Source organism: Trachurus japonicus, chromosome 16 (assembly GCF_045865225.1).
Source record: "Trachurus japonicus isolate A0001 chromosome 16, Traja_1.0".
NCBI classification, from domain to species: domain Eukaryota; kingdom Metazoa; phylum Chordata; class Actinopteri; order Carangiformes; family Carangidae; genus Trachurus; species Trachurus japonicus.
Window position 1 is genome coordinate 31744436 of NC_140922.1, and position 11244 is coordinate 31755679.

An 11244-nucleotide genomic window follows, 5' to 3' on the forward strand; every position below is an offset into this window, starting at 1 on the left:
GCTGCGTTCACCTGTCGCACAGGTCGCGCCGGGGTCATCTGTCTGCTGCCGGGTGATGGAGTGGATTCCTGGCATACCGCCGGCCGCTGGCGGTCACGCAGTCAAAGGCAGTGTCAGCGTTAGTCCAAGTTCACACGCTTGCAGCAGTTACAACAAGCCCTCACCTGTTGTTTGTGGTCAGAGGAGGCGGCTGCAGGCTGATGTAGGTGGTCCACACACACTGAGCTCCGGCTGATTCAATTATTAGCCTAGATTCAGTGTTTTATTAATTATCTATGCAGACAAAAGTTTATAGATTTTATGTTTTTTTCTGTAATAAGTGAGTTGTGGTGCTGAAGTCTTGAGATGAAATGTGCAGACAGGACAGAAACGTTCCTGCTGGAGTTTATAGATCAGTCATGAAGTCGGATTTTAGGACAAAGTTATTTAATTATCTCATGAAAAAACTTGTAATTTTCTTGGATAATCTGGTGTGAATGTTCAAGTCAGCAGCTCGTAATAGAATAAAGCATCAACATCTTTAAACTTTCAAGATAATTTAGATCTGATGACAAGAGAAAGGGGAGATTTAAAGAGGAACTATGCAGGATTTTCACCTTGGCAGTGCTACGTTTGACCTTAATTAAACAGCTTCTGTGTAATTGTGATGGTCAGATAAATGACTTGTAACTTGCTACGAGGAGAATCGAGGCTCTGCCTGCCTTCTCTTGGCCGAAATCCCACCCTGCCAGACCTGCGCCTCTGACCCAGTGTCCCAGCTCTCGTCTCAGCTGCACCGACTAAGATTCAACTCAACAGATATATACACTCGTAACGCATATATTATATATATATATATTTTAAAACCTTTAATTAACCAGGCAGAATCATTAAAGGGATAGTAGCATTTTTTTAAAGTGGGGTTGTATGATCTCCAAATAGCCCCTAAGTACTTTAATTGCAGTAGAAGACTCTCTGCACTCCTCCCGTTAGCAACGCCAGCCCATAGCTGCTGATCGGCGGGTGGAGGGACACATGAGTTGGTTAGGTCCAAATAAAAACTGCGGAAAAAATTATATTATAGCGAACAATGGAAGTGTGTATTTTTTTTCAGGTAAAACCTCTTTTAGGCCGCGAAAATAGGCCGTTTCTTTGGGTCTGTTCACAACACTGTATGTTGTAAATCTCTGGGCAGGGCTATGGGCTGGCGTTGCTAACAGGAGGAGTGCAGAGAGTCTTCTACTGCAATTAAAGTACTGAGGGGCTATTTGTAGATCATACAACCCCGCTTGCTACTATCCCTTTAAGAACAAGTTCTTATTTACGATTAAATAATGTTATTAACCACTCCATGGATTGCTTTCTCGCCAGCTTTGTTGAAAACAAATGCACATGGCCAGGAGGAGGGTTAGAAGAAAGCAGAAAAGCGACCGGACTTGCACAGTTCCCCTTTAATGAACTAATCCAGCAACATCCACAAAAGACTGAGGATTTAGAGGTGTCTCTGATTATGATCAAGGTTGTTTACAACAATTAAAAAGTATCTGACTGTCTTCACAGGATTAAATAACGTAGATAGACGATACAAAAACACAAAAAAACAAAACAATCGTGAAGTCTCGCCGGCCAAGCGACAATGTCATGATAAAATATGATTAACAAGGTTAACGTTTATGTTTATTTGCACGATTATAAAAGCAACAATAAAATAGAAAAAGATAAAATTGAAAAAAAAAAAAAAAACATGTGTGGGTGAGGTAGAAACCCACTACGGGCTTTTATTTAAACCTCACCTATAAAAGCAATTGCACAAATAACAAAGCAAAACAAACGAAACAAGTACAAACGTTACCTGTCTGAGACGGGATGTATCACACACACCTGTCCCCACTTATGATGAGTGTGTCTCTCTCATACAGAGGTCACAAACACACACACACACACACACACACACTCTTCCCATGCCATCATCCTGCGGTCAGCGGCAGGTCGGCACAGTGTGTGTATGTGTGTGTGTGTGTTAGTGTGTGTGTGTGCGTCCCTTTGGAGACAGTGTGTCTGCGAGTAGCCTTTTGTCTGTGTGACGTTTGAGTGACAGCAAAGAAGAGGTTCCCTATATTTAGGCCTCTGAAAACCAATCTCTGTCACTGTGTGTGTGTCTGTGTGTGTGTGTGTGTGTGTGTGTGTGTGTGTGTGTGTGTGTGTGTGTGTGTGTGTGTGTGAGTGTTCGGCCTGTCAAAAGGCAGCGCTCTTCAAAGAGAGAGAGTGCCCTTTGTGCAGAGGTTAGGACTCTGGAGTGTGTGGAGAACGTCTGTATGTGATGACAGAAGGGTTGTGTGTCTGTGTGTGTGTGTGTGTGTCTGTGCGAGCCAATGAAGGGCTTCCCTGAGGCAACAAAAAGTAGGTGTGTGAAAGAGTCCTCTGATCTGCTGCTGCACTTCTGATGGAAGTTGAAACATACAACACACACACATGCAGAGAGTCCTGTTACACACACACACAGGGTTCAGCAGTTGAAGCCGAGTATCGGTGTCTTTGTGGTCGTCCTGGTTTGACTGTGAACTTGTCACAACGGGAACTTTTTTCGTCCGTTTCTCTCTTTCATTACGTTTCTTTTTCCACCTGTGTGAGTGATGTGATGTGATAGAAACACAAGAGTTAAAGCTGAGTGAAGAGATGACACACAAACTGTTTGTTTGCACAGTGCTGCTGCTTATATTTTTTTTTAGTTCTTGTCTATATTACTATTATACAGAGATGGACAGAGTACTAACTCGACCCCAGTACTTGAGTAAGAGTACAAATACTACTGGTCAAAATTTACTCCGTTACAAGTAAAAGTAGCTCAGTCGACATGTTACTCTGTTACATGTTACTGTTACTTAAGTAAAAGTAAGAGTAAGAGTAAATTTCTTATTTTTCACATCAATGAATTACTATAATTTTTTCTAAATGAATTTAAGGACCTTTTAACTCTTGTTTCTGAGTATTAACTTTTTGAAAGCAGCTGCACTGATGTGCTGCTTTTAGGGGTTAGGGTTTCCTTCTTTTAGATTTTAGGAAAAAAAAGAGCAGACCTGAAAGTAACAAGTACTTTTCAGCCTTCCTAGAAATTAAAGGGACAACGAGGAGTTTCTATTTGGTTATAAAAAAGTCTTGCGTTAATGTGGATGAATCTACGTTACCCACACTTGTTAATGGGCCCATTTTCGATAAATATATCGTTTTGTCTCTATTGTTATTTTGTTATTATTAGTGGTGGCGGAAATGCTGGGCGAGCCGACCAGCATTTCCTTACTTTCGGTTTAGTGACGAGTCATGAGTCGAGTCATGAGTCGCTGCCGAATCGCCGTTCATGGTCGGAACTACGACGGTATGTGATCGTCTTCGGACCTCTGACTTTAATTCTTGATGAATGAAAACATGAGTCTGTCTTGCGCCGGTCAAAGAATTTCACGGTGCGCGGAGGCTCATAAATGTCGTGTGAAAACGCTTAGCTTTTCTAAAACTCCTCGTTGTCCCTTTAACTCGAGTAAAAGTAAAAATATTTGTCTTGGAAATGTATTCAAGTAAGAGTAATAAGTACCAAAGAAATCTAATACTCAAGTAAAGTACAAATCCTCTGGATATGTACTCAAGTAAATTTACTCCGTTACTGTCCACCACTGCTATTATATTACTCACTTCCCTCTCCGTGATGCATTCACTGCCTGTTTCTCCTGTCATCTCTCCTCCGTCTCACACTGAGCGTCTGTGCTTTGTCTCCTGCAGAATAAGATCCTGAACAGAACCGGCTGCTGCCCAGTTTGCACTGAAAGTGAGTAAGTCGCTCTCAACCACCACCACCACCACCTTCTCACTACAGCATCCTCCTCTGATCAAGTCTTGAATTAGAGGCTATGTTCACTGTGTTCATGCAAATCCGTCCTGGTGCAGCTGTGAAATCGCTTATTGATTGTTTCTGCTCAGTGATTTAAAGACAAACACGACGACCGTATGTGAACCGGTTCCTTAAAGGCAACTGCAGCCGCTGCAGCGTTTCCCATGAGCTCCGTCCAGACTGTGGTTTGCCCTCGGGTCGTTGTACTTTGGTTTTTTGGCTGCGAACTGCAACAAAAAAATCCCCTAAAAATGTCTGTAAACGCACAATTTCAGGACTTCAAAGTCTTCGTAACCTCTCGTCTTCATAAAGCAGAGTTTAGTTTAGTGGGTAAAACAGAAGTTTTACCACACCGCGGATCCTGTTCCCACTTCAGAGTCAGCTCAGATTAGTGCCACATATTTCAGCATTTGTGATAAATTCTCCATCTGCTGCTGAGCTGTCAGACATCAGACATCAGCGTCTAGCTTCCTTTTTAAACTCTTGCAATTTTTTTTTTGGGTTGTGTCTCGCTGTCCTGCCCAAAAAACGCTGCCGCCGGGATTTCAAACCATCTGAGTTCAAACGCCGTCTTGTTTTTCCCAGAACTTATTTTTGGTCTTTCTTCTCTTTTCCTTGTGAAACTTCAGCTGTTAACTCCATCTTTGTCTTTGTCTTCGTCTCTCGCAGAGCCAGGTGTGTGCACGGTGTTCGGGGATCCTCACTACAACACCTTCGATGGCAGGACCTTTAACTTTCAGGGAACGTGTCAGTACGTTCTGACTCGTGACTGCGGCGGCGTCCCCACCGGCAGCCCGGGAAACAACATCAACAGCCCAGACTCCAGCTTCACGGTACGATGGGATTTAAGTTTGGGACATTTTTACAACTGTTTCATTTGTTGTCCAACCAAAAAACTTAGATTTGAGATCCAGTGAACCGGTGACTTCCACCCAGGAATCAGCTCAAGCAGTTGCCCAGATATTCCCAATTATGACCCAATAATTGATCAACTCTGGGCTGGAAATGCTGCGATCACAAGTTTATAGGATGACATATCAAAAGATCTCTAGGTTGCATCTATATTCATGCAAGAATCTAAATTCTTGGGGTCAGCAAGACGTTTTATCTGTGTTCAACATTTTGGCAAATTGGTCCATTGCCATAATCCCTATAGTCATAGCAGTAGGTTTGTTACCTTTTAATTGTCAGTGCAAGCTATTTTTTAGAACGGCGGAGCAGAGCCGTGAGCTGCTCAGAGCTAAGCTATGGAGGCTAATGGAATTTTTTGGTTTCCCTCATCAAACTCAACTCCAAAACGCTTTCGTGGACAAGTTGTGACCTGCACATTCACCACGCTATGAGATAATAATGGAACATTATGAAACACAGCCATTTTCGAGGTAAATGCAGAGTCTGCTTGCTGAAAAACTGTCCCTGAAGGCAACGCGCATCAGCGGTTTTGCATGAATTTCCCTCTAAAACAACTCTGTGTGGTAACGTTCTGTTATTATCTCATGGCGTGGTGAATGTGCAGGTCACAACGTGTCCACAACAGCGTTTTGGAGTTGTAACGAACCTACTGCTATGACTATACCGATTGGCCAATTTGCCAAAATGTTGAACTATCCATTTAAAGAGACAAGACAGCTGAGGAGGTTTTATTCTCAGTGCTAAGGTGGTTTATAGCTATGTTAAACAGCTTTAAGTTAATGTCACCTTTAATTCACTCTCCTCCATCACTTCCTCCCAGGTTCTGGTGAAGAACGACGCCCGGCGGACTCGCTCCTTCTCCTGGACTCAGTCGGTGGAGGTGAGGCTGGGGGGTCTGGTCCTCGGCCTCCACCAGCACCTGACGGTCCGGAGGAACGGCACCCGCATCGCGCTGCCCTACCACGGCCCCGGGGTCCACATCGACCTGGACGGGTATCTGCTGAAGCTCACCACCATAGCAGGTACATGAACATGAACAAACACTCCGATTGTTGGGTCATCTTTTATTTTCTGAAGGACGAAAGAAGTGAAAATATGAACTTTTAATCCTTAAATCTTTAAAAGAATAGTTTACCCAAAATTCAAATTGCACTCATTATCTCCTCCCCCTCATGTGGACTAAGGGCTGGGAGAAGTTTCAGAGTCCTCCGTGGCTTCTCTGAGTTACAGGGGGTCTCGGCGTAGCAGTGCATGTCCATATAACGGTTGCAAATGGATACCAACTGTCTTCGTAACAAAAAGACACACCAAAAAACATCCAAATACCTCCATGCTGCTCGTATGTAATGTCCGTCTTGTATTGAAGCCCCGAAATGTGAAATTGTTCTGAAAAAAAATTAAATAAGTCTATATTTCAAGCTTGTTTTGTAGCGGAAGCTTCTCTTCCTGGTCCATCCAAATCTCGGGAGATTTGCACCGCCGTCAGTGCGATTACTGACTTTTCGGAACAATTTCACATTTCGGGGCTTCAATACAAGACGGACATTACATACGAGCAGCATGGAGGTATTTGGATGTTTTTTGGTGTGTCTTTTTGTTACGAATACAGTTGGTATCCATTTGCAACCGTCATATGGACATGCACTGCTACGCCGAGACCCCCTGTAACTCAGAGAAGCCACGGAGGACTCTGAAACTTCTCCCAGCCCTTAGTCCACATGAGGGTGAGTAGATAATGAGTGAAATTTCAATTTTGAGTGAACTATCCCTTTAATTTACATTTAGTTTTAATTTTGACATTGTATTTCTTTTCCCTCCACCTCCACCTGCAGGTCTGGAGATCACCTGGGACGGAGACAGCTTCGTGGAGGTCGTAGCGGCGCCGCACCTGCGCGGACGCCTTTGCGGACTCTGCGGCAACTACAACGGCCACAAGCGCGATGACACCATGGGAGGCGACGGGCAGTTCAAGTTCGACGTGGACGAGTTTGCGGAGTCGTGGCGAGTCGAGGGAAACGAGGTTTGCTCCCAGCAGCCCCCGCCTCGCCGGCCGACGCCCTTCCTGTGCCCGGGCAGCGTCAAGGTCAAGTTCCGCGCTCACCGGGAGTGCCAGAAGATCAAGTCGTGGGAGTTTCAGAAGTGTCACAGAGTGGTCGAATTCGCACCTTTCTACAGGTGAGGAATAGGAGTGGGCAATGATTTTCGAATATTCGAATAGTTGTTCAGTTAAACAAAATCAAATAGTTTATGAGACAATCGTCTTGTCTGAAAAAATGTAAATGTTCCCTTTTTACTGGCGCAGAAGGAGAAGTATGGAAAGATTCATACAGCATCAGAAAGTTCTGTGTGAAACTTTGTTGAATAAAAAAACAAGTGAAACTTCGGCGCAGCGCAAACTCTACAAGGTGCAGACTTTGATTAGAAGCAGTACCGGAGAATATTGACGTAGTTTTACGCCGGGAGAGGAGACTTTGTCCTCGTTTCGATGTGCTCTCATTCAGAATTAATTGCACGGAACCGCTATGATGAGAAGTGGTACCATCCAATATTATATATCCTATATTGGCTTCTCATTTCAAATGACGAAGAATTGTGCTTTTGCTTGAAATGCTCATCCCTAGTCCCTCTGTGGTAATGAATCCAAATAATGGTCTTAATATGACAACTACACACTCTGATGACATAACAACTTAGTCATAAATCAAAGAAATTACATTTATCATCAGTCTATACACTGAAAATATTATTGTTTTTTTGTGTTTTTAAAAAAATCTAAAAACCTGATCACCTCTACCAGTAAGGATACAAAGATTGAATGTGTGGCTGAAAATAAGCACTTGAATATTTGGATTAAATTTAACATTTAATTGTCATGCGTCACCATTTTTGATTGAACTTTACTTGTTGATGATGCTTTCTTTGCTGCTCTGTTCACCATAATTTCAATCATTGTTAAGGTTTTTACTTATTCTTGATGTCTTTGTGACTTTTATTGTTTTATTTCTTGGATCTTTTTTTTCTTTTTTTTTAAATTTTATTGTGTTCTTGTTTTACATATAAGTTCAGCAGTGTTGTTTTTGGGTCCATGCCCTTCTTACTTATCCTTCGCTCAGCAACATTGTAAATGAGGTACTCTACACTACTCTATAGTGTGTTCGTGAGTTAATCTATGGTTCATCTGCTGTTTTAAAAACCTCATTTTAAACTAAACCAACCATCCCGTCCTCTGCAGGTCGTGTGTGACAGACATGTGCGAGTGTCCGGTTCATAAAAACTGCTTCTGCGAGTCCTTCATCGCCTACAGCCGAGCCTGCGAGCGGGAGGGAGTGCCCGTCCTCTGGAGGCCCGACACCGCCTGTATGGGTGAGTGACGGCGCTCGTGACCCAATCACAAAAGTGAAAGACAGGTGTCATCATGTCTAAATGACATTTTAACATGAACATGGCTGGCACTGACAGTCGGTTAAAACATGGCAGCTATTCAAAAAGTTTGACCACCAAATCATCTTCTAAATTAATTTAATAGAAAATAATGAGATGTAGGCTAGTTAGATTTGATGAAATGGTCTGTGTGAATATCATCTTCTATGAAACTATCCACAAGTTTCCAAACATCATCTATGGTCAAAACCGGAAGCCCGTTTTGCATTTCCGGTGGAAGTGTACGTTTATGTTTCCATGGTTTTCAGTCGTTGTCATAGTTGCGGTAAACGCATGGATCTATTACTGTAACGCTGGCCTTTAACACGGATGTCAATTTGTGTGATATCCATTGTTAAAAGCTGGTGTGATGATCCATGCGTTTTACAGATTTTCATTGAAAAAAAAAACTAAAAAAATCCATGCATTTACCGCGACTACCGAAACCATGGAAAAGTAAACATACAATGGGCTCTATGCACAGCTCCACTCTGAGTCGTGTCAATGGTCAGACACACCTGGATTAATCAGTTTGTCCAATAATGTAAGACAGGAAACAAAAGAGCAGCATTAAGTTCAGGAAGTAGTGGAGTTGTGCATAGAGCCCATTCCACCGGCTTACGTTTTTGACGTTCGTAAAAAGGTGGATACTAGGAAAGTAAATCATACTGAATGCTGAGACCAAAGACAAATTTCCACATTGTGGACAATAAACGAAACTAACTAACTAACTAACTAAGTAGCAAGTTCAGTAAAAGCAGATCTACTTTTTTTCTTTTACTAAAAGTGTATTTTTCTTTTTCTTTTTCAGCCACCCAGTGTAAACACGGCGCCGTGTACGACACCTGCGGCCCGGGCTGCACCAAAACCTGCGACAACTGGAACGAGATCGGACCGTGCCACAAGCCGTGCGTGGCCGGATGCCACTGTCCCGCCAACCTGGTGCTGTTCCAAGGACGCTGCATCAAACCCATTTCCTGTCCCGGACGGTGACCCTTGTGACCCGGGTGGGACTGGGGGAGAGGACATTTTAGGTTAGGGACGGACGTTTAGTTTCAAAAAATTAAATTAAAAAAGGGCCAAACTTGCCGAGAGAGGAAGAGTTTGGGAGGACACTAACGGGTCTGAGGTCGACAGATCTGATGCCACGAGGTACTCAGGGTCCATATCATATAGCGAGGAAGCGGTAGGTAGCTGCAGCGATTGCCGCCACGATGGCGATGGACCGAAGGGAAATTTTTCGCGAGACGGGAGGCTGATGATGATCCTCGCTGCTGCATTCAGCTTCTGAACTTTCTTGTGCCTCTTTGCAATATCGTGTACTGTTACAACAACGACACCAGCCCCCGCCACAGGAGGCGCTTATCTCAGTCTTGTAGAGGAAGAACTTGATTCCCTGAGACAGATTCTCAGGGGTCCTATTTGGAGATTTTACTCCGTCTCCGATATCTGAGGAAAATGTTTCAACGTGCTGCCGCGGACCCTCAGGAAAGAAAAAAAACAAAAAACGGGGCCAGTGGACTCCTGTCAGAGCCAAAATGGCGCCCGAGTTGCCCTCATAAACACTCTACAGTGGGAAACTGAGCATCTGCATGTGGGATTGCAGAGAAACTCAACGATGCATCATATCAAACTATCCTTGTGATCCCCTATTCCATCATTTCATACTGTAAGCTAACCAGATTTATATGAAAGACAGACAGCTTTTATATTATTATTGTTCTAATTATTATTATTATATTATTTGTTGTTGATGTTGTTAATTTATATATCAGTCAAATGACACGTCGTAGCAAGAGCCAGAATCATGAATATAATTGAGTTATAAATGATCTAAAGGGAAACAAAAGCTATTTATGTATTTGTAGTGTACTTTTGTGTTACTGTTTGAAGAGAAATGCCCAAATGTGACTCAGTTGTTGCACCATCGCAGGGAAAAAAGTACTGTATTGTGTTGTGCTCCAGTGTACAGGTTGTTGTGGTTAGTATCAAACTGAAGGTGTTCATCTAAGCGTATGTTTCACTTGACGATAATTATTTAAGACCAGCAATATAATCTTTTATCGAAGTTCACTGTGGACTGTCTTTACTTTTTTTTTTCCTCCCACAAGTCTCAGTAACCATGGCTGCCAAAGAAGAATATCTTACCTGAAGGTTGTTGATGATTCAAATCCCTCAGAAAAACGATGATATGTTGAATGAACCGATGTTATTCTCCAAACCAAGATGTACCGTTTCTTTCTACATTTGTTACAATCTGCTGAACTGAATACAATAACGTATTTATTTAAAGGGCATTTCCAGTTGTAATCATGTTTACCTCAGATATCAGATAAGTTCATTTCGTACCATCCATACTCCCAACTGCAGTGTGTGGACATTTATATTCGTTTTTGTTCAAGAATCTACCATTTTTCAATGTTCACTAATGGGCTCTGGACTAATTTTAAAATTGTTCTGTGGTCGCAAGTAACGTCCTTTTGACCGTCATTTAAATTAAAAAATGTAAAGGTGTTCAGAAATGGCCGTTTGTCCTGTTTGTCACGCCTCCTTCTACGTGTTTCCACGAGTTGCCGCACGAGTTTACCCGAGTAAGGAAAACTAATTTGATTGGTTGTTATCGAGCGGGCGGGATATTCAATGTTTGGGGCGAGACGTTTGATTGACGGATGACGGATCCAATAGGCCTACCAATGGCTGATGAATCGTGAGCAACGTGACGCATAATTCGTGTGCCTGTATTATCCAATGAGAAAAAAAACTACCCCACTTTCATCCCGGATTTACTCGAAAATAGAATTGTAGTAGTTTGAGCTCCATCGTCTGATATGAGTTATTACACTAGTGTTAAGACCCACAGTGGGCTCAAATTAAATTTCCTTTTCTGAATACCTTTAAAAACACAAAAAACCCAAATTCTGACGTACTGCGGCTTCCACATTGTTCCTTTCTGGGTCAGAGAACACGCCTTTTCAATGAACATTGAAAAAAAACCGACAGATTCTTGAACAAAAATGAATAACGTCCACACGCTGCATGGTATGAAATGAACT

At 42.7% G+C, this 11244-nt stretch overlaps 1 protein-coding gene across 1 annotated transcript in view; it reads left to right on the plus strand.

Moving 5' to 3' along the window:
- Nucleotides 1-10259, plus strand: part of bmper (BMP binding endothelial regulator) — a 40428-nt gene extending 30169 nt beyond the window's left edge. Inside the window, exons 11-16 of the mRNA XM_085803075.1 lie at nt 3751-3796; nt 4529-4692; nt 5592-5793; nt 6604-6946; nt 8004-8134; nt 9003-10259. Coding sequence (XP_085659201.1) covers nt 3751-3796; nt 4529-4692; nt 5592-5793; nt 6604-6946; nt 8004-8134; nt 9003-9184 — 1068 coding nt within the window. The 3' untranslated portion in view covers nt 9185-10259. The remainder of the gene's footprint in view (nt 1-3750; nt 3797-4528; nt 4693-5591; nt 5794-6603; nt 6947-8003; nt 8135-9002) is intronic.
- Nucleotides 10260-11244: the final 985 nt, after the last annotated feature.